At 35.1% G+C, this 24,250-nt stretch overlaps 1 protein-coding gene across 5 annotated transcripts in view; it reads left to right on the top strand.

The window, feature by feature from the left end:
• Eya3 (EYA transcriptional coactivator and phosphatase 3) overlaps nucleotides 1-24,250 on the top strand; it is a 103,087-nt gene that overhangs the window by 31,756 nt on the left and 47,081 nt on the right. For 4 of the 5 annotated variants that reach the window (XM_013364545.4, XM_021734676.3, XM_005317678.5 and 1 more), the window contains 4 exons: nucleotides 5,588-5,631; nucleotides 9,594-9,673; nucleotides 14,565-14,631; nucleotides 18,371-18,507. In XM_013364545.4, the coding sequence (XP_013219999.1) occupies nucleotides 5,588-5,631; nucleotides 9,594-9,673; nucleotides 14,565-14,631; nucleotides 18,371-18,507 (328 nt within the window). The remainder of the gene's footprint in view (nucleotides 1-5,587; nucleotides 5,632-9,593; nucleotides 9,674-14,564; nucleotides 14,632-18,370; nucleotides 18,508-24,250) is intronic. The other variant, XM_078025710.1, reaches the window with a different exon arrangement.

Genomic DNA, 24,250 nt, shown 5'->3' with positions numbered 1-24,250 from the left:
TGCCTTTTGTATTCTCTTTTTAAAAAAGAGAAATTAGTTATACTTTCCATAGACAAAATAAGTACTACATGATTTTATTTAGCCAAAGTATAATCTAAACTAAAACATAGAAAAGAAGTGGAGCGTGGAAAGGACCTTTAAATCTTTGTTTGGTGCTTGGAGAGTAAAGAGAAGAAAGAGGTGAAATAACTAGTGAAGAAAGAAAGACTGACTCAACCTCACATTTCTTTTTGTCTTCTCTGTCAAGGAAAATAATGAATAAACTGTAAAGGATAATATACCTGAATTTTTAAAAAATATTTTTATTGTTGATGGAGCTTTATTTTATTTATTTATTTACATGCGGTGCTGAGGATCTAGCCCAGTCCGTCACTCATGTTAGGCAAGTACTCTACCACTGAGCCACACCAACCCCAGACCATTGAATTTTTTAAAAAAACTATTTTAGTTTTATATAAGCAAGCACCTAATGAGTTTAACCCTCCAGGCTCATGATGGAAGTTTTAATTCCATAGACCTGAAACTTACAAACATTTGCCAAACCAGCATTTATCTCCAAAAAGGGTCTTGAAACTGAAAATAAATGTTGCACTGTTTTGTTTTGGTTTGCTTTTTATTTAAAAGCAATAGCAGAGAGGAATTAGGTGTTGAAAGCTATAGAGTAGTGCTAGCTTAATGCTGATTAATGACAACATTCTAAAGCAGATTATTGATTAGACCTTTGTGGATACTTAGCTTCTGGTAATTGTCATATCATTTTCTAAGTATATTATTTTCTATTAATTGATAGCTTCAAGTTTTAGGATATGAATGAATGGATCAAGTGTGTGTGACACTAGAAAGATAGAAAAAATAATATTTTTAAGTATCAAAGGGTAATAAGATGACTTCTTTAGGGACTTTCACTGTGTAAATTGCAGTACAAAGATTTTTGTCATTCTTGTTTATTTGTTTGTTTCCTCTTGTGATCCTGGGGATTGAACCTAGGACCTTGCACATGCTAAGCAGGCACTTTCCCATAGTGATGTCCCCAGTCCCTAGATATTTTCGGAGTTGGTGCAGTGCTTTTTTAGTTTTGTTTAGGTTTTTTGTTTTGTTTTGTTTTGTTTTTCCCCTCCCTCTTTCCTGGCACTGGGAACTGAACCCAGGGATGCTCTACCACTAAGCTATATTCCCAGCACTTTTAAAAAATTTTTGAGATAGGGTCTCACTAAGTTGCCTCAAACTTTTGATCCTCCTGCTTCAGTCTCCTGAGAAGCTGGGACTATGGGCTGTGCCATAGTGCTTGGCCTAGTACTGCTCCATATACTGTACTTTTCAAGCAGAGACTGCACAATTGTCAATCAGAGTATCCCCATCTATAAATAGGATTATTGCATTTTTTAGAAGGTTGCTAATGATAACAAAATTACTTAAGCTCAAGTTTTTTTTTAATTATTATTAGCTAAGTGTGAGCCTATTAACATTACTTAGTAGAAGTGCCACTTCCTCTGAAAGTAGGTGTAGGTATCATCCATTTTATTTTATTGTGATGTTGTAACTAAAGGATGCCAGTTTTGTGTCCTGTTTGTATAGGGATAAAAAATATTAAATAGATGAAAGGGGTTTTTTTTTCTCATTTGTTATCAGATTCCACTTAGGTAAGTGGAAGTATGTATGAATAGATACATTATAAATGTTTTCATGTATGCTTATATATACACAAATGGTATTTTACTTCATGGATTTAAACAATTTTGTTTCTGATTTCTGAAATTAGCACAGAGCTAAAAAAAAAAAATTTATGATAATCAAGTAGAACCAGCACAGTCCAGTTGTGATCTTCACTCTGGGAATTATTTTTAGGCCATCTCTCATCTAAATTAATGCAAAAGCCTCTTCAGATTTTCTTACATTTAGGGTTGTTCCCCTCCTATTTATTTTCCATCTGTACTTTATCTGAATGATCTTTCTAAAATTCAGAATGGATCATGTTGTTTTGCTAATACTTGAAGATTCCTTGATACTCTCAAAATAACATTAAACTCCTTAATCTGGTTTATAAGGCTCTTCACAAGTAGGCTTCTATTTACCTGATTTTACCTAATTTTACCATCCCTTCCCTCAGACTCATTACTCCCAGTTATAGTGAATTTTTAGTGCATTTTATGTTCTCTCTTTCCCGTGAACCTTTTTTACACTTGTTCTTTCCTGTATGTGAATTAGTGTATTTCCTCCCACTTTGGATGTAAGTTCCTGCTGAAATCTAGTATATCCCTCAAGTCCTCAATTGAATTAAAATCAGAATGTTGTTAGCAGTGTTAACTAGTGGGAATATATTGTCCATATGCAGAGTCAGAAAAAAAATCTTGAAAATTACTATACTTTTTTTTAAGTTGTAGATAGACACAATACTTTTATTTATTTTGTGTGTTTATTTATTTATTTAATGTGATGCTGAGGATCGAACCCAGTGCCTTAAAATGTGCAAGGCAAGCTCTCTACTGCTGAGCCACAACCCCAGCCCTTACCCAGCCCCTAAAACTACTGTCTTAAACAACATTTCCTCCAAGAAGTTTTTTCAGCTTTCTACCTTACTATGTCCCTATATTCCCTGGCCACCTGCCCTGATAAAAAAGATTTTGGTACCCTTTCTCTGTGTTCTATAGCACCTTGTATTTCTATAGGAACCCTTAATCTAATTGTTTTATGATCTATTTTCTTATCTGTCTTTTCATCTAGACTATACATTCTTGAAGATCAAGGGCTGTATTTTTTTTTTTATCATTATCAGGAAGACTTGGTAGAAAATGCTGTGTTGAATGAATGATATAGGATGACTATGACCAGAACTCCTTTTATAAGTATTTAACATTGGAGAATCTATCATAGGGTATTTACCAGTTTGGGAAAGGCTAAGAGCTGCTATGAGAGTAAATATGTAAACGAGTAAAATAATTGTTTGTAATTATTCAGTATAAAGTATTGTATATAATTGGCATGTTATACTTTTATAGGGCTTTGTACCAGCATCCACAAACACCATTATAGTCGCTACAATGTCATTAGGTGATAGGAATTTTTTGGCTCCGTATAATTTTATGAGGCCACTGCTGTATATTCAGTCTGGGTTTGTCCTTTACTGAAACATTGTGATGTGGTGTATTACTTTTTTTTTTTAATTCGTTTTGCTCCAAGACTTTTTTTTTTTTTTTGTAAGTTGATTGGCTAAATTTTTAGTTCTATAATAAATCAGATTCCTTGAATGCTCTAATTTTCTTTTTTCTTTCTTTCTTCTTTTTTTTTTTTTTTTCAATTTATTTGTTTTAGGTTGGATTATAGCTCAGTTGGTAGAGTGCCAGCTTCGCATGCACAAGGCCCTGGGTTCAATCCCCAGCACCACACAAATTTTGTTTGTTGTTTTGTATGGAGACTATATACTATTTTGGTTACTTAATCAACCAGCTCATAAATACTTTCCTTTGATAGTAAAAAGAATCTTTGGGTACACTAAAAATAAACTTATCTTCCTATTAGAAAAGTACATTATTATCTGACCTCATGTAAATACTATCCTTTTCAGGTAGGAAGGATGGAATATTGTAATAAGAGTTGATGTTTGTAATTCGTGAAATTTTGACAGGTAAATAATCTAGAAAGTAGAATTTTTTTCCCATCTTTAGTTTGACAGTTTGTAGTTAATACATACTTAGGTCAGCTCATTTTCTCCCATCCCTTCCAATGAGATTAGATTATACATTTATAATAATTAGATTTTTTTTCTGGTCACAGCCTGCATGCCATCCTGGAATCCTTCAAAGCACCTAGTTCGTTTATGTTATTTACTATCATACAAAAGTTTCAGATTCTTATGTAATCACTTCTGTTTTCTTCTTTATTGCTTTTGGACCATGCTTGGTAAGGATTTACCTACCTCAAGATTTTTGTTTTGGTTTCTACTTAAAATGCCTCTATAATTGGTTTTTGAATTCAGAAGTTTTGGGCTGGGGTTGTGGCTCAGTGGTAGCGCACTTGCCTGGCATGTGTGAGACACTGGGTTCGATTCTCAGCACCACAAATAAATAAATGAATAAAATAAAGGTCCATCAACAACTAGAGAATCATATTTTTAAAAATTCAGAAGTTTTTTCTTCCCTTTTTTCTTTTTTCTTTCTGGACAACTATGAAAATTAAGGCAGTATTAAATATAACACAAGTTAACATGCAATAAGCAAAAAACAAAACAAAAATGGTTAATTTTATTTTATTTTGGAATTGAATATCTTTATAATGAGAAATTTTGGGCCTTGTCTTTATTATTTACCTTATCTGAAATGTTAATCATATTAAATAACTATGTTTTCACCAGATATTTTTTAAATTAACTAGTAGAGTTTTTGTCTTCTTTTTTTTTTACCTCCAAATACTTTTAAATATTCATAATTTGAATGACTAACCATACTAAGCATGTTTCTATTACAATTTTTCTTACTAGAGAGCTCTAAAATTAGACTCTTTATAATATGAAAACAGGGAAATTCATTAGCTTTAATCATTGATCTTTCATTTGCGGACTCTTAAATTATTGATGGAAATGCCTTCACCTCAGAGAAGTAGAAAAAGTGAAATATGGAAGAAAAGATAGTATTGTATGAAAAAATTTGTTTTAATTACTGGTAATCTAGTAATAATTTAAGTATGTCTTTACAAAGTAAAACCAACTAGTTTTTATCCGCATTTGAATACTTTATCCTGGTAAACATCCTACATTGAGTAAAACTCTTGGTAAACACTTTATTTTGAGTCTGAAGAGTAGCTGAGGGCTGGGGTCATGGCTCAGTGGTGGTGCTTGCCTAGCATATGTGAGGCACTGGGTTCGATCGTCAGAACCACATAAAAATAAATCAAATAAAGATTTTTTAAGAGAATAGCTGAAGCCTAGCATGGTGATGTACACCTGTAATCCCAGCTACTTGGGAGATTGAGGCAGGAGAATCACAAGGTTGAGGCCAGCCTCTGCAACTTAGTGAAACACTATCTCGAAATAAAAAAAGGGCTGAGGATGTAGTTCAGTGGTAGAGTGACCCTGGGTTCAACACCCAGTACCCCCTCCCCAACAAAAGTAATAAGGATTAATAAATAAATCTAAGCCAAACAAAATGAAACAGTTATCCTCTAATATTATTAATTAATATATAATTGGCCTTCTGTGTCTCTGGGATTCACATCTGTAGATTCAACCAATGATATAGGATGACTCCAATATTGGAAATATTGGAGAAAAAATTGCATCTGTGTTGTACATGTACCAACTTTTCCTTGGCAGTATGCCCTAAGCAATAAAACAGTGATTTACATAGTATTTATATTTTATTAGGTATTATAAGTAATCTAGACATGATTTAAAGTACATAGGAGGATATACATAGGATATATACAAATACTATACCATTTTAAATGAGGGACTTAAGCATCTGTGGGTTTTGGTATCTATGAAGAGTTCTGCAACTAATCCCTTAAGGATACTGAGAGCCAATTGTATTTGAATAGCTAGGTAATTTCAAAAACAGACCACTGCATCAGTTTGTTTGTATATTTGTTTTTGCAGGTGAAAAAAGCCAAGATGCAGGAACCAGGAGAGCAAACTTTAAGGTATGTAAAGTTGAATTTCTTATTTTTTATTTTGAGACAGGGTCTCACTAAGTTCCCCGGGCTGATCTCAAACTTGTGATTCTCCTGCCTTAGTGTCTTGAATGGCTAGGATTATAGATGTACTTTTTAATGATCTACTTTAATTTTTTTTTCATATGTAGGTTAGTATATGGGCATTTGGGTTTACTGCCATCTTTAAGATTCTTACCAGCAGCCTTCACATTTTGAATTTATTTAAGGTTAAAATTTCTCTCTACAGTAGGACCACTTGAGCTCAAGAGTTCAAGACCAACCTGAGCAACATAGCAAGAGCCCATCTCAAAAATATTTCCCTCCAAAATAACTTTTCCCCAAAATTCACATGCTGATTTTATTTTTCTTATGCATTTATTATTTATTCAACAATGTATACTGAACTCATGTAATAAACACACACAAAACACACACACACACACACATCAGGCACTATACTATATTCAGGAGACTTGACGGTAAAAAATGAAAAATTCCATATTCTTCACACAAATGTACAGTTTACAGAAGAGAAAGCATGAACCAAAATAAGGGAAATCCAAGGAGTTTGGCTTTATCAAATGGGACTGAGATGCCTTAGTCAATAACTTTATCACCTCTATAGAAAGAGGCAGTTTCTTTGCATCTCATGATCTGACTTCCATGGCACCATGGTTTTCAGTTTCCACAGATTTTATCTCTTATTATTTGTCCACCAACTAGGATAGTCAGTAACTGCATCACTTCTAAAACATTAATTTCAAGAATCCTGTTTTTTTTTTTACCACCACCCACTATGATTCCAGCTCACTTATGCTAGAACTGCCATGCTAGCCATATGATATCTCACATTCCAATCAAATGATCTATCACATTTTCACTATCACCTCTATACCCTTTTCCTCAAAAAGAACTTCATTTTCTTCCTTATGCTACTTAAAATTATAAGATCTAATACTGTAATCAGACCCTTGCAGACATTCTTAACTTTCTTTTTTTCTGTATCATACTTGCCTAGCAAAGCCATAATCTTGCTTAAACCAAACCATCCACCTATTCTATGTATATTCTCAATTACTGTAACACTGTAAGGGAAAGATACAAAACCGTACTGACTAGTCTTAGTTTCCATTCATGCTTATATCTTAGGCATGTACACAGCATTCCCAGTATATGATTTACCAGTCTTTAAAATTATCTTTCTTACTTTCTTTCCTCCCTCCGTTTCCCTTTTCTTCCCACTATGTTCATTCACTTGGCTGTGGATTTTGCTCCCTAAATCAAAGAAAAATCGGGACAATTAGATAGGAATACCTCATTTGTCTAACATAGTACCTTATTCTATAGATACTCTGTTGCTCTTTCTCTGTGAAATTAATTCTTCTTTTTTGTTTTTTCTGATTGAACCCAGAGATGTTCTATGACACTGAGAGCTATACCCCTAGCCTTGTTTATTTATGTATTTATTTTGTGTGTGTGGTTGTAGATGGACAGCATACCTTTATTTTATTTTTATGTGGTGGTAAGGATTGAACCCAGTGCCTCACACATGCTAGGCAAGCGCTCTACCACTGAGCTATAGTCCCAGCCCCTTTATTTATTTTTTGAGAGAGTACTTGGCTAAGTTGCCCAGGCTGGTCTTGAACTTGTGATCCTCCTGCCTCAGCTCCTGAGTTGCTGGGATTACAGGTGAGTGCCACCATGCCTGGCTTTAATTCTCCTGCTTTTATCCAAATCTAACCCTCTTTGTACTTGAGAACCTCCCACCATTGCCTTTTTCTGTGATAATCTCTTATTGTTCCTTCATTTTAATAAATTATGATTTTGCATAGTATAAAATTTACCATTTAAACCATTTTAAGTGTATAATTTAGTGACCTTAAGTACATTCACTTTGTTATACAGCCATCAACACCATCCATCTCTAGAACACATTTCATCTTATGTGCTATAGTTAATTTACTGTTTTGGTACTGTTTTTCTCTTTAGTCTGTAGTTTCTCAGTTGAATATGTAGGGGATTTTGCTGTATATAAGTTTATAAGACCAAAGGATCTTAGGAACTGGCTCAGTATATACTAGGCTGTACAAATAGCACTTGTAAGATACATGATCTAGAAATAGTCTTCCATCTTGAAATAGTCTTCAACAGTGGAGTGAACCCTAGATTTATCCAGGTACACACAGAAGATATCCTAGTCGTAACAGTGGAAATGTGAAATTCTGGTCCAGTTTTTTGCTTTTCCCCATGAGGATTCTATTTAAGTAAGTATGAGATGGGGCTAAAGTCATTTTTTTACCAATTCAGATAATTATAATGATTCAGCAATTTAGGAAAACATTGATAAAACTATTTCATATAAACTTCATTGAAGGATTTAGCTTTAAAAATAAATACAACTAAGAAAAAATTAACTGAACATTCAAAATATGCCAGAAAAAAAACCTTTTTTTTATTAATACTTCAGTATTAGAGGTAAGTTTCAAAAATTACATGGGAGCTTTAAATATTCTTATGTAGAAACTACCCAAACCTCTGATTAGTCAAGATTATCTTTCCAGATATATGGAGGCTATGGTACTTCATCCTTTATCTCTTCTTAGAGTATGGAAGAGCAAAGCAGGTTTCTTTCTAGAGAGCGTTAATATGGGAAGGGTGCCTGGGCTGGAAAGAAGTTTTAATATAATAATAGTTCCATTTTATTGTACATAACTGTTTTTTAGCTTTGCTCTTAAGAACTTCTAAGATATTATTATCCTCATAGCAGCCCTATGAAGTGAAGTCTATTTTTATTCTCATTGACAATTCAAAAAATTAGTGAAGAGAACTACTTTGACCTATCCAAGGTTATAGAGCTAGTTAATGGAAGAGTGGAATATAAACTTGAGCAGTTTTGCTCTAAAATATTTACTATTAATCACACTGCTGTACTAACAAGTTGGGCATTACTAGGGAGTTGGATGTGAAGTAGGAGGAAAAGGGAAACATTGTGAGGTACTCAAGTTGGAATGATTTCCATTCCAGAATTTCAGTGGGCTCTTCCCATCATCACAGTATCTAACATAATGACATATCCTCCCAGCTCACATTGATTTACCTTTTAGAATTTCTCTTAATTTGGGGCTGGAGTTTTGGCTCAGTGGGAGAGCACTTGCCTAGCACATGTGAGGCACTGGGTTGTATCTTTAGCACCAAATAAATAAATAAAGAAAGAAAGAAAGAAAGATATTGTGTCCCATCTACAAGTAAAAAAATATATATATTTTAAAAATTCTCTTTGTTTTCCTACATGTTTTTTTTAAAAAATGCTTAGAACATGAAGCTCAGTGGTAGAGCACTTGCCTAGCATGTGTGAGGACCAGACACTGCAAAAAAAAAAAAAAAAAGGTGCCTGGTCCTAGTTGTAACAACAAATAGAAACACATACACATATACATACACACACACAAAATAAATGTATGTAGCCAATCGTGATGGTGCACACCTGTAAACCCCAGTGGCTCAGGAGGCTGAGGCAGAAGGATCACAAGTTCAAAGCCAGCCTCAGCAACTTAGTGAGGCATTTAACAACTCAGTGAGATCCTGTCTCTAATAAAATATATAAAAGGACTGGGGATGTGGCTCAATGGTTAGGCACCTCTGGGTTTAATCCCCAGTACCAAATAGATAAATGTGTGTGTGTGTGTGTGTGTGTGTGTGTGTGTGTGTGTGTGTAATTTTTTCCCCCCTTAAGGTGTCTAGGACCATGAGAAAGAACTGTAGGATACTGAGGGTACTAGCCCTGTCCCTAGCTCTTTTCATATAGTTGCTATAAACCACAAATAAGGATATCATGAAGATTTGCCTTGCTTCTTGCTTGTATGGCCTAGGAGGAAATGAGTTTAATCTCATCACTTTTAGCAATGCAGCAAACGGACCAAGGGCTAATGTATTCATTTTGATTCTCCCAGTCAAGTAAGCAGCCCGGATGTCAGTGACCAGAAACCTGAAACATCGAGCCTTGCTTCAAACCTTACCATGTCAGAGGAAAGTAAGTACTATGCATGATGGAAGAGGCATTCCTATAACCAAGTAATGCTCTTCTTGTATAATTGGTTTTTTCTAATTGCTGGATTATTCTAGAATATCCAGAAGGTTCTCCTAGTCTTTGTGTGTGCATACTTGTGCTCTCCTATAAACTTTATTAACATGCCAGCTGAAAAAATCACATGGAATCTTCCTACCCAAGCAGTCATATTCAGTGACTTTTGTTTTGTTTTGTTTTGAGGTTGGACATTCTAAAAGTAATAGTGCTTTGCCCCAAATCAGAAAAGTTTGTGGGCCTACCCCTGATGGCTCCTCTGGAGGACTTCGTATTTTTCTGCCTTTCTAATAAAAGCAAGTGATCCTACCTATCAGTCTTAGTCAGGAAAATAAATGGTCCCTGAGGAAGATCCAGCTTAATAAGATAAACCCTCCATGTACCAATTTTCACTCTCCTGATTATATTTATGTATTAGATACCCCCCCAAAATATATAGTGTTCTGTTTTTTCTTTTGATTAAACCCAGGAATGTTTAACCATTGAGCCACATCTCTAACTCTTTTTTATATTTTATTTAGAGACAGGGTCTCACTGAGTTGCTTAGGACCTCACCAAATTGCTGAGGCTGGCTTTGAACTCATGATCTTCCTGCCCCAGCCTTCTGAGCCTCTGGGATTACAGGCATGTGCCACTGCACCCACTAGTGTTCTGTGTTTTTCTTATAGAGACATAGCTTTGTCTAGCAAACTCACTTACTCTGCTAAATTTTTCTCCCCAGGACAAGTACTCCTTCCTGAAATTAAATAAGGCATGGCTTTAAAATTTTTTTATCTTGAGTTCTATGTTATTTCTTCAAAGCTGATTTTATTTCAGTGGTTCTTAAACTGTTAGCATAAGACATAAGAATCATTCTGAAATGCTTGTTTGTAACAGAATTCTAGGCTCACTTTCAGAGGTATTATTATTCAGAGAGTCTAATATGAATGGGGAATCTTTATTTTCAGGAAGTTACTAGGTCAGTCTGGTATATATGGGAAACTCTTCGAATCAGTGAAGTGTTTCCTCTGATTTCTTGAGTATACTAATTCCCAGAAAAAGACCTATTCTCTAAAATCTCATACCACAGCCAGAAAGTAAGATGAGTCTTTTTTGCTCCTTCCAAAAAATTTGTCTTCTTCTTCTTTTCTTTTTTGGTACTGGGGATTGAACTTGGGGGCATTCAACCACTGAGGCACATTCCTAGCCCTATTTTGTATTTTATTTAGGGAGACAAGGTCTCACTTATGCTGTGGCTGGCTTTAAACTCAAGATCCTCCTGCTTCATCCTCCAGAGCCACTGGGATTACAGGCATGCACCACCATACCCCACTCTCTTCATTTTTCCTTCAAAAACTCTTGTTTTTTTTGAAGTCTTTATCTTTACCTTCCTTCCCATTTCTTTTTACCTTAGACTGAACTTCAAGCAATTTTATTCTTTAAAGACTAGATCCTCTTTGTTTTTCTCCATCCAAACTTTTATAGCTCTCTGATTTTAACATAGATATCGATTACTTAGCTAGTACCCTTCATCTCTCTTTGTTTTAATTTTCCTATTTACTGAGCATAGATTTCTCCGTCCTTTATTTTTATCTCCCTTACATATACTTTCAATAATTTTCTTTTTTTGTTTTTTTTATATAATCACTTTTATTTTTCCATATTTTTATTGGTTCAACTTTCAATAACTTTTAATAATAAACTCTTTTCTTACCCTTATTCTCCTTGTTATACTCCAGTCCTAATTTAACCCAACTTTCTACCTTCCCCATAAAATGTACACAAACAACATTATTGGATAGAATTATGTACCTAAGTCACTATTTGCACTCTAGTCATAGAACTTCAGGTGGACACTCAATGTGCTTTGAAATCCTACATTTCCTTAACAAATTCTGTTAAATATTTTACACCACTTCTTTCAAAGAACCAATACTCACTTTTCTTTTCTCTTGAATGATCATGCCTTCTCCAATAAAAGCTATGGTCAGGAAACTCCCTTATTATCTCACCACCACCAAATCTTCAAATCTGCCTATTTTCTTGCTTCCTTGTTGTTGTAATGGAAGTAGTATTCTTACTCCTGTCTGATGTAAATCATTTTACTTGTGTTCCGTAGTCCGACCTGTCTCATTTTTCTCAAGGACTTTAGTGCTGTTGTTATCCTCCCACCACTCCTACATCATTATATTTTTCTCTTATTTTTTTTTTTAATTAATTATTTTTTTTTTTTTTAGTTTTCGGCAGACACAACATCTTTTGTTTGTATGTGGTGCTGAGGATTGAAGCCCGGCCGCACGCATACCAGGGGAGCGCGCTATCGCTTGAGCCACATCCCCAGCCCTATTTTTCTCTTCTTAATCCTTCCGGAGAGTAAAGAAATATGCTGTGGTATTTACCATCTTCACACACCAGTAAAGCCCCTGGGGTTTCACATCTTATACTAGTTGTAGACTTTCTCTCTGTTTTGTGGCATATCAGAAGCTCTGAAAAGAGTTGCCCTTATTTGGTCATCTCCCATTCACTCTTCAACCTATTCAATTTAGCTTCATGTCCCCACTCTTCCAGTGAGATTTCTCCTGTCAAGGTCATTTGTTATTTTCTTATTGCCAATTGTAGTAGAAATATCTCTTTTATGTTCTGCCTCCCACCATATTTCCTTCTATCTTATTCCTTTGATGGTCATTCCTTCCTCATGCAGAATGCTGAATACTGATGGGCCTCAGGGCTTAGTTCTAAAGCTGCCATCTTTTCTCCTTCAGAAACCTCCCATTACTTTAAACATATAATACATTATTAATGAATCACAATTTTATATTTCCAGTCTGATATCTCCCCTGATTAAAAAAATTTAATATCTTCATATTAATAATTTATTTTTAAGTTATATTGAGGATCAAACCCAGTGTCACACGTGCCAGGCAAATGCTCTACCACTGAGCCACAACCCCAGCCCCAATCTCCCCTGATTTCATTTAAATATACAACTGCCTTTTTGAGATCTCTACTTAGATGTCTGAAAGGAAAGTCATACTTAAAATGTCTGAAGAAGAGCTTTATCCTCAAGCTCCCATCAAGTCTGTTCATCTCCTAGACTGGCCCATCATTGGAAGAGGTATCACTGTCTCATCGCTCTCAAACTAAAAACCTAGAAACCATCCTGCAATTCTATGTTTTCCTTATTTCCTACTATACCCAAACCCACCAGAACATCATTAGTTGTGCCTTCAGAGTGTGTATCAAAGCCTTGGCTCACTATTGATATTCTACTCTAAGCCAACATATTACTTCTCTTCTCCTCCTATTCATAATGATAGATTATGCCTTGACTCTTTAAAATCCTTTCATGATTCCCAAGTATTGCCAAGATCAAGCTTTGTTCATTTTCTAGGAGAGTTAAAATTGGCCTAATTTTCCCAGAATGTTTTGATTAAATTAAAGTTGAGGGGAATAAAGTTTTGAGTTTGTCAAGTACCTTTCATCAGAGTGAGAACCATGGAGAAGTCAAAGGATCTTACCTTTCATTATATGTGATGGGTATTAAAAACATCCCCTTCATTTAAAAAAAAATTTTTTAGTTGTGGACAGACACAACACCTTTATTTTATTTATTTGTCTATGTGGTGCTGGGGATCAAACCCAAGGCCCCACACATGCAAAGCAAACACTCTACCAAATGAATTACAACCCCAGCCCATTCCCTTCATTTTTGACATGATGATTATAGATGAATATGACCTTCAGGTGTCCAATAATTATTTTTAAAGACTTCAAACAGTGGCATTGGATAATATCTTCTATAATAAGCTCACAGGTATTGATTGCCTTACTCTTTAAAAAAAAATACTTTAGTTGTAGTTGGACACAATACCTTTATTTTATTTATTTTTATGTGGTGCTCAGGATCAAATCCAGTGCCTCATACACACTAGGAAAGCGCTCTGCCGCTGAACTACAGCCCTAGCCCTTGGGCAAGAATTGGTCCCTTGTCTGTTCTTGACTGGGGTTTCCTTTTGGGTTCAGGTACTCTTTCAGTGAACCTAGCTAGATACAAACTTAGTTGGTTCCAGTCCCTGTTGACAATAGAATAGCTTCTTTTATTGTTGTTGAAGGAAGTTCTTGAATAGTTCAGGAGTCTGATGAAAGCATTTTGCAATGTAACTGCCTACAATGTGAACTGAAATAGTGCCTAATGAATGGCATATAGCTACCTATCAAACTTGAATCAAATATTTACAACATTTATCTCAGATGTAATCATAAGGGTCATAGCTTCACAGCAGCTTTTTCAATGTAAAATCATGGGGGTCAAGAGATACCACCTGGTAAAGTCACTTGTACCTGACAGTTTATCAGAATATCTCGTCAGTTTCTTAAGTCTGTCTCTACTTTGCCAAATGTAAACAAAGCCTTTACTATGCACATTAAAAAAAAAAAAAACAGTACTGTACTTGCATCTATTTTACCATTCTTTATATACAACAATAACAACAATTTTCTAATAAAATTGGTTACTTCCCCCAAAGATTTGGAGATCATTCTTATGGTCTTTTACTAAGAATAGAATAAGCACCCAGAGAATGAATAAGCTGAAGAAGCATAATGATCAGTTGGAACCAGCCTTTGGCTCTTTTCCATACCCCTGTCACCCCACATTCTTAATTCTTTCATTGTCTCTGAAAGTCTACAAACAGGTCTATAAACACAAAAGTGGCATTTTTCTGCTACAGTCTTTTAAACTTTGTGATATCCAAACTGTTCTGTTAATTTAGTTTGAACAACTATGCAGTGGAGTGTGCAGTTTTTCCATTTCATTTTTGAAATGTTCTAACTTTTTTGCCTGGTGATATCTTTTTTTCAGTTATGACATGCACCGATTACATCCCTCGCTCATCCAATGATTATACCTCACAAATGTATTCTGCAAAGTAAGTTGAATGATTATTTTTGAAAAGTATGTATACTTTTTCACTTCTCATGCTCTGTCTTTATTCCTATTTGTGTTTCCTCCAAATATAATCTATGTAAACCCTTTTTTTTTTTTTTTGTGGTAGTAGAGATTGAGTTTAGGGGCACTCTACCACTGAGCTACATCCCAGTCCCCCTTTTATTTTTTGAGATAGGGTCTTGAGATAGAGTCTCTCTAAGTTGCCCATGCTAGCCTTGGAGTTGTGATCCTCCTGTGTGAACCTCTTGAGTAGCTAGGATTATAAGCACACACTGCTGTACCTAACTAACATCTTTTTTTTTTTTTTTTTTAATCCAGGGATTGAACCCAGGGGCACTTAACCACTGAGCTGCATCCCCACCCATTTTTGTATATTATTTAGAGATAGGGTCTCACTTTCTTGCTTAGGGCCTCACTAGGTTGCTAAGGCTGGCTTTGAACTTGGGATCCTCCTCCTCAGCCTCTTGAGCCACTGGGATTACAGGCATGTGCCATCATGCCTGGCTACAACATCCTTTTAAAAGGTAGATAGTTGCGTGGAATAGATTATTGTTACACAGGAACCCACTGTAAATGAGTAGACACTGAAAATGGAAAATACTGTTAGTTGGCTGGGGATATAGCTCAGTTGGTAGAGTGCTTGCTTCACATGCACAAGGCTCTGGGTTCAATCCCCAACACCACCAAAAAAAAAAAAAAAAAAGAAAAAGAAAGAAAAGAAAAAAGAAAAAGAAAATACTGTTAGTGATCAAAACATACTACTGATTGATCTGGGATCCTTCTCTTTCCTCTACCTTAATCCAGAAATTAAAAAATCTGCTCAAGATGGCCCCGGTTTGGCACTTCTCAGCTTAATCTCTGTTCATTTCATTTCCTTGTTTGAGGAATGCCCTCAGAGTAGAATTGCGCTTAAAATTAAAGTTAGATAGATTTGGTGGATTGAAGTCACTAAGAGGTAAGGTAAGGTCAGTGTTAAGACCAACCAGGTTAATCATCTCAAGATGGGTAGATGCAGAACAGTATATATACCAAATTACCAATTGTGAGTTAGTGAAGAGATAGACCTATGCATGCATAGACAAGTATAAGTATGCTTATTAAGCCAGGGTATATCCTTATGCATTACAAACATAGGAGACATAAAGAAATGGTGAGAGGTGCCCCTGTGAGAGTTGTAAAAAGAAATTGGCATTTTTTTCTAGTTGTGCCCATTTTTTCTTTTGAATTTTGTATTAAAAATAAACTAATTAAAAAGTCAACTCATTGAGTTTTTTGTTTCTAATCTGATATTAACACTAATGGCCTTGCCTAGTCATTTTCATGTGGTTTTTTCTGTGAGATGATTAAACCTTTTCTGTGGGGTTATTATGAAGAAATTAGATTAAAAAAAAACACACATAAAAACACATTTGAGCTTTGAGATCTGCAGACACATGAAAAAGGATAAAAAAATTGTGATCTTTCAAATTTTTTTTAAGATGGACACAGTATCTTTATTTATTTTATTTATTTTTATGTTGTGCTGAGGATTGAACCCAGTGCCTCACATGTGCAAGGCAAGCGTTCTACCACTGAGCTATAACCCCAGCCCCCTGTGATCTTTCTTATCTCTGAAAATGAATCCATCCAAGGTCACTAATACTTCAGACTGTTCCCATATGACTTGAATAGCAACTGTTACCTGAACTGTTTCCTGAGCTCAGATCTAGCTATGAATACAGTCTGTTGGGGTCCACTGAGTCATGAATATGTTACATATGCCAAACAAAGTATTTGCATACCTGCTACATTCATTTTATTAGCTGTGCTTTCTATCTTAATTCAGATCTCCTTACTACATATCAGAAACATTGTATTGTGATTTTAACTGGACCTCCATTGCAGCTTTACCTCCTTCTAATTCATTTTAAAAAACAATGTCAAATTAACCACTATTAAAGAATAGCTTTGACCTTGTCCTCCTTTGCTCAGCAATTTAGTGCCTTCCAGTTGTTTCAGATGTGTCTGAACTCTTAACCAGGGGCTTTGCTTTATTTTTCTGCCTTTTTTATTTTTTAATATTTATTTTTTAGTTGTAGTTGGACACAATACCTTTATTTTTTTATGTATTTATTTTTTATGTGGTACTGAGGATCGAACCCAGGGTCTTGCATGTGCTAGGTGAGTGCACTACCAATGAGCCACAACTCCAGCCCCAATCTTTCTGTCTTTTGCTCATTACTTTTCTTCTCCATATACTTGCCCCTTAATAATATAGTATTTGTTCCTTAGAGACTGAAACCCTTGCTTTCCTTCCTCTGTACCAGGGCTTTTTTCCTTCTAGAATACTGTTTCTTTTTAGAAACATCCTTAGAAAAAATTGTTTTCTAATTTTTTAAAATTTTTTTAAAGAGAGAGTGTGAGGAGAGAGAGAGAGAATTTTTTTAATGTTTATTTTTTAGTTTTCGGCAGACAAAACATCTTTGTTTGTATGTGGTGCTGAGGATCGAACCCGGGCCACACACATGCCAGGCAAGCGCGCTACCGCTTGAGCCACATCTCCAGCCCCAGAAAATGTTTTTTTAGAACACCCTTTCTCTCCTGTTTGTGTACATGCTATCTGCTCAGCTCACATACCAGTTCTTTGTAGCCTTCCCTTATTGTCCTTTACCTCCAAAGTTGCAAAAAAATCTTTTCCCCTGCTACAACATATACCTTCCACCCTTATTTTGTTTTTATTACATAAATAATACAATAATAATACAAATAGCATTTTTTCCTTGCATTGGAAGTACATCATAATATACCAAATAGAGTAACTGATACTCAAACATTCAGTGTAATTGCAAGGATGAAATGACCAGGTCAGCTAGCCAGTGTATGAAGTCCCAGGGACTTACCTGCTGAATTCAAATCCTTAAGGATTCCTGATTGGTTGCCACCAACTAGTGATGGTATTGCTCTTACTTAAATATCAGTGGGGAGATAAAGTCTTATCTGAGATTTCCCAGATGTTATTAGTTAACCTGGCTCTTATTTTATAAGCTTGATATGAGAATATTAGAGTTCACCCCTACCCTTTGTTTTCTGATGTGGTCATTTGCCTTTTCTTTCTTTTTAGTTGTTGATAGACCTTTATTTTCTTTATTTATATGTGGTCCTGAGAATCAAACCAGTGCCTCACACATGCCAGGCAAGTGGACTATCACTAAGCCCCAACCCCAGTCCCCCTCGTTTGCCTTTTCTCAATCAGCCTCATCCTCGTCTCCAAGTCCAACTTTCCTTCTCAGAACTTTAGTTTGGCCCAAGGAATTGGGTGGAGAATGAGTTCCAGTTGCCAATTAGTTTTCTATTATTTTAGGATTTTATTCTGTATGAAGACATAAATAAGGGCATAAATATTTTTAGTTCTTGTGCCTCGCTCACCTCACGTAGTGCCTTTTATGTACTACATCATGGATGTTTGTAGGATAATAATTGGAACTTGGAAGGATGTTTGAAAGTATTAAGTTTTCCATAAAATTTTTCCTTAGGTGGATGTAGTAGAACCTGAAAAAGAAAAAAGCATTCAGCTTTCTGACCATAAGAGCCATTTTATGTGGCAGATAAGCTGTCTCATTTCTGATTTTTTAACTTTAGTGTTATTAACTATTTTATCTATTTTTTATTACTAAAATAAGTCAGAGTTTTTATTTTCTTGAATTTTTCATGAAAGTTTTTGTTTTCTTGAATTTTTCCAGACCTTATGCACATATTCTGTCGGTTCCTGTTTCGGAAACTGCTTACCCTGGGCAGACTCAGTACCAGACACTACAGCAATCTCAACCCTATGCTGTCTATCCTCAGGCAACACAAACATATGGACTACCTCCTTTTGGTAAGGCATTCTATTGTAAGCAATTTCTACAAATGTTGATTTTATACTCCAGAAGCTTCAAAAAGCAAGCATGGCTAATCAGGAAGCTGAAAGACGTGTCATCTTTTACAGAGTTCTTATTCAGAACTTGGGTATACAGGATGTGTAATGCATGTAATATAAAATTGTTTTCCAGTACTCATTTGTTCACTCACAAAAATTTAGCTACTTCCAAAGTTTTGATTCTAAAGCTTAAAATCTTTAAAATGTTTGAAAAGCTCTTTAAAGAATTACTGTTGATTTAACTTACTTTATATATAGCATGGTACCATAGTTAGGTAAGCATAAGTATAGTTTGAAATGGCCAATTTTCTGCCCAAACCAGGTAGTCTGGATTTTTTTTTATGTTATTTAGTACTGGGACACTCGACAACTGAGCCACAGCCCCTGCCCTATTTTGTATTTTATTTAGAGACAGGGTCTCACTGAGTTGCTTAGCACCTCAATTTTCCTGAGGCTGGCTTTGAACTCTCAATTGTCCTGCCTCAGCCTCCCAAGCCACTGGGATTACAGATGTTCGCTTCTGCTCCCAGCTAAAATTCAGTAGTCTTAATGTCCAGATAAAATATGCCTCGTAAAATACTCTATGGTTTGTGGGGTTTTGCTTTTTGGTTTGGGCCAATTTCTCTCTTTCCTGCCTATGCTCACCCCGACCCAAACTGATCAAATGTCCTGCTAAACCAAAAGTCAGAGAGAGAGAGAGAGAGAGAGAGAGAGAGAAAATTTTAATATTTATTTATTTTTTAGTTTTCGGCAGACACAACATCTTTGTTTGTATGTGGTGCTGAGGATCGAACCTGGGCCGCACGCATGCCAGGCAAGCGCGCTACCTACCGCTTGAGCCACATCCCCAGCCCCCCAAAAGTCATCTTAAAACGAGAAAATCTCCAATTTTCTATAACCTTACAATGTGCATAGGGAATTATTTTAATTGGTTTTAGGTATCTTGGACATGAACTGAAAATCAGTGATTTATCAGACGTTAACTTGAGGTTTTTTGGGCACCTAATTTCTATGCTAATTTTTCTGTGTGTGTGTATGTGTGTGTGTGTAAATTGATAGCTATATGCAGTGTGCTTTATTGCCCCTTGTCTATTTTTCTAGCACTGGTGTCAGAAAATTGAGAGAAAAATTTAAAAATGTAATATGTTAATAAAATTATGTCTTTGTAGACTTTATTTAAACAAGCTGGGAATTAGAAAAATTTCCAAAAATCACCACATAGATTCTGGATGTGTTAACTGTTGCCTGCCTTTGATTTCTACATTCTTATCTTTCCTGGCCCATTTGGATAGTCTTTTATGTTATGTCAGTGAGTGGTTTTTTGTGTTTTTTTTTTTTTGGTTTGTTTTTTTTGTGTGTGTGTGCCAGTAATTAAATCCAGGGGTACTTAACAACTAAGCAAAATCCCCAGCCCTTTAAAAAATTTGTTATTTTAAGACAGGGTCTTGCTAAGTTGCTTAGGGCATCACTAAGTTCCTGAGGCTGTTTTCAAACTTGCAATCCTCTTGCCTCAGCCTCCCAAGTCCCTGGGATATCAGGAGTATGCCTCTGTTCCCAGCTTCTTAGTCATATATTTAACCAGCCAAGACTCTTTCCTTTTGGAAAGAAACCCTCTGAGAATATTTTTGTGATTATTTTTATTTGTGTATATTAAAGCTAATTTTTGGACAGCTAATAATTATAAAGTAATTATTTTCACATTTTTTACCCTCTATTTTGATTTGAATTTATTATTAGCAAGTCCAAATCATTTACAACATTTTTGAACAGTTAATCATTCCTGCTGTTGTATATGAAATAAGATTCCCATTATTTCTGAATTCAGTTTATGGAATGGCTAACATAATACCATGTGCATAAAGATCCTAGGTATTATATCTATTATGATCATTTATTTCTAAATTATATATATTTATAAAATTCTGTTAAAAACGTAGAGGAGGACTGGGGACATCTCAATGGCAAAGCGCTTTGCCTAGCACCTGTGAGGCATTGGCTTCCACCCTTAGCACCACATAAAAATAAACAAAAGCATTCTGTCCATCTACAACTACAAAAAAAAATCTTGGACAAAACATTGAAACGTTGTTTATGTTGTAGAAAAAAATTTGATAATTAAGGCTCTCTTGATTTGTTTTTGTTTAATATCGGAGTAAGAAAGGCTTGTGTTATATAAATTCTTCTGTCAGTAAATGAGAGAGACAGATAGTCATTAACTTGACTTTAAGTAATATATGACACTTACTGGGGAAGAGATATTTAGGTTGAGGTAACATGAATGATGGATGTAGCATATTCTCAGATTTTTTTTTTTCTGGAGCTGTGTATAATAGGTATTTGTATGGGACTGGGGTTGTGGCTCAGAGGTATAGTGCTTGCCTAGCACGTGCAAGGTGCTGGGTTCAATTCTCAGCACCACATAAAAATAAATAAATAAATAAATAAACAAACAAATAAATGTATTGTGTCCAATTACAGCTAAAAAATATTTTTTAAAAAAAGAGATGTTTGTAGTACTTTTGAAAGTTACTGTATCATTAAAAGACATTTTCTTGGGTTTTAATACATGCATTTTGGCAGTTTGTTCACTTAAAAGAAAGAAAACATTTCTTTTTGAAAATAAGATTTTGGTACTGCCTATTTTAAGATTAGCTAGTCTGTTATTTTATTTCAGATATAAATAGGACTTTGAGAAAAACCTCTTATAATAATCTATTTTTTGAGTACTTACTTTGTCAAGCAATTTTACACCATATATTATTGTCTCATTTAGTCCTCAGAATAGTCCTAAGCGGTAAGTGGTAACATGTTCACTTTTGATAGGTAGGGAAACTAAGACTTGGTTAAATCACTAGCCCGAAGTCATACAATTAGTAAATGCCCAGGATAAAAATTGAACCTACATCTGTTTAATTCCAGAGGGACTTATAAATTTACAACTGTATCAAAAAGATGGTCTCAGAATCATGTCTGAAATTAAAAAGTTTTTTCCTCTCAAAAAAAGGAGAAACGAATAGAAGAAATTTTAGAAAGGTTTGTTAGAAATAATCTTTAAAAAATGAGGAATGGGCTGGGATTGTGGCTTAGTGGTAGAGTGTTTGCCTGGTATGCATGAGGCACTGGGTCCGATCCTCAACACTGCATAAATTTAAATAAAGACATTATGTCCACTAAAAACTAAAAAATAAATATTTTTTAAAAAATGAGGAATGCCGATCGTTTTCTTTTCTGAACTATTATAGGAGTTGGATGGGATGGTCGAATAGAAAAAGAGATTAGAAGTCTTAATTCCTAGTGATATGAAGAATTTTATGTGAAGAAAAGGATTTATTTCTAAGGGTTATATACAATATGTTCTTAGTTGACACTCTTCTGATTTACTTTAAAAAAATTTAATGTGAGTTGGAATATTTGGAGATATGTTTAAGGATGGTTCATTACATTTCACTTAGTAATATTTTTTGTGATACTTCTTTTGTAATCAGGAATAGTACTCAGCTTACACTATTAGTGTATATAAAATAGTTCAGCCAAATTAGTTATTGAATCAGCAAACCAATATAGTCTTACATTTTTTTTCCTAGCATGTGTGTCCTTCATTTCCTAATTAAACTAATTTCTAAAGAGCCATGACTCTGATATATACTATAAACTGAGTGATCAGATTAGAGTGGTAGAATTTATGATAAGGCCCCCACCCTGGGGCATCAGGAGACTAACACTCAGGTATAGATTTACTTTTTCTATAGTCTCTCTAAGCAGCTGTTGGTGCACCAAAGCCTGAAAGAGCTCAAAAAGCTTTCTAGTCATACTCCTGGCACAGTGTACCAAGAGTCAAGATACCTGCTGGGCACGGTGGTACACATCTGAATCCCAGCAGCTCAGGAGGCTGAGGCAGGAGGATCAAGAGTTCAAAGCCAGCCTCAGCAAAAGTAAGGTGCTAAGCAACTCAGTGAGGCCCTATCTCTAAATAAAATACAAAATAGGGCTGGGGATATGGCTTAGTGGTTGAGTGTTTCTGAGTTCAGTCACTGGTAGACAAAAAAAAAGAATCAAGAAACCAGAGTTTGTTTTTCTCTTTGTTGTAAGCGGTAGTTCTATATTGTCAGACCATTTATTTGGTCATGTTACCTATTAACTGGAATTCTGTGCAAGGTGCCTTTAATGAAAGATACATACATTTCTGAAGTACAGGACTACAGTGATACTGGAGGCAGTATTTTTATTGTCTTTTATTTAACTGTTTCTCATAAAATAATTTTATATTAAATATCTAATTGTATTTCTGACCAGAAATGCATGTGCCCTTATAAGAGACCAGTTTATAAATATTGTACAGTTTGAATATAGGTAAATAAAATTTAAGTCACATACTAAATAATAAAAGTATTCTCACTTGATACATTGTTATCAATTATTATCATTGCTTTAGTATATACTATAACAATATGTTCACAAATTAATACCTCATGGGCAAAACCTGCTTAGAAAAGATATTACATTGATTACAATGTATCTGGAAATTGTGACATTTAAATTGTAATTTGCTTACCAAAAGTGTGATACATAACCACCAAGAATTAATGCACTGATATTTGTAGGGGTTCTGTGTTTGGGATTGAGGTCTCTGATAGCTTCATGAATGTGGCATGCTTGGTGGCTAGGAAGTTTCTGTGCAAAGACACAGAAATGTCTGGCTGCTGGGAAAACTTCTGTGCAAAGACACAGGATGCCTGGCTGCTGTACACTCACTGTCCTTCATGAGGAAACTGTGTGTTAGAGTCTTATCAGCCTTGACCTTGATTTCAGGCACACAGCTCCTGGGAATAAAGGAACTCTCTTGTTAGACAACCACATTATTTCACTGAGCCTAAACCTGCTAACAGTAACTTTATACAGTGGACTTTCTTGAGAGCTACACAGAGCTCCTAAGGTTGCATAATGCAACTTAGTATGTAACTGATGAATAAACTGCATAATGTTGCTAAGTCTGTAACCTGCCCAGTAATACAATGAACAATATGTGCTAATGATGCCAATGGCCTAAAGTAACCTATTTATATAAATAAAGCTTGGCATCTTGTCCTGTCTGCCATTCTGCCATCTTTCTTTCCTGCCTCCGCATCTTGTCTCTGTATCTCCTTTTTATTTTCTTTACTGATAATTGTCATTTCACATCATACATGTTTTTAAAATGATATCTTCACTGGGCATGATAGCACATGCCTGTAATCACAGTGACTCAAGAGGCTGAGGCAGAGGAGGATGGCAAGTTCAAAGTTAGCCTCAACAACGTAGTGAGACCCTGTCTCAAAAAACAAAAGGGATTGGGGGTGTAGCTCAGTAGTAAAGCTCCTGTGGGTTCAATCCCCAGTACTCAAAATAAATAAGTAAATAAAAATAAATCCTCGAACATTTTTATTGTTGAAAATCAAATTTAGCAAATATTACCTTAGGACTGGCTGACCTGGACAAGGTGTAGTTAAATGACCATGAAATAAATGGAAGAGGCAGTTCTCCTAATTCATATTAAAGATATTATTATTCCATCTTCTCAGATAAGTTATTTCATGAAGTTCATAGATAAGAAAAGAATATGCATCTTTTTTATGCATTAAGGGTTTGAGACAAAGCAGTAACCATGTTCCAAGGTGAACCTAAGATTTTCACATTTCTTTTTTTTATTATTTAATTTATATAT

The sequence above is a fragment of the Ictidomys tridecemlineatus genome, chromosome 11 (genome assembly GCF_052094955.1).
Source record: "Ictidomys tridecemlineatus isolate mIctTri1 chromosome 11, mIctTri1.hap1, whole genome shotgun sequence".
Lineage (NCBI taxonomy): Eukaryota > Metazoa > Chordata > Mammalia > Rodentia > Sciuridae > Ictidomys > Ictidomys tridecemlineatus.
This window is presented reverse-complemented; position numbering and strand designations above follow the sequence as displayed.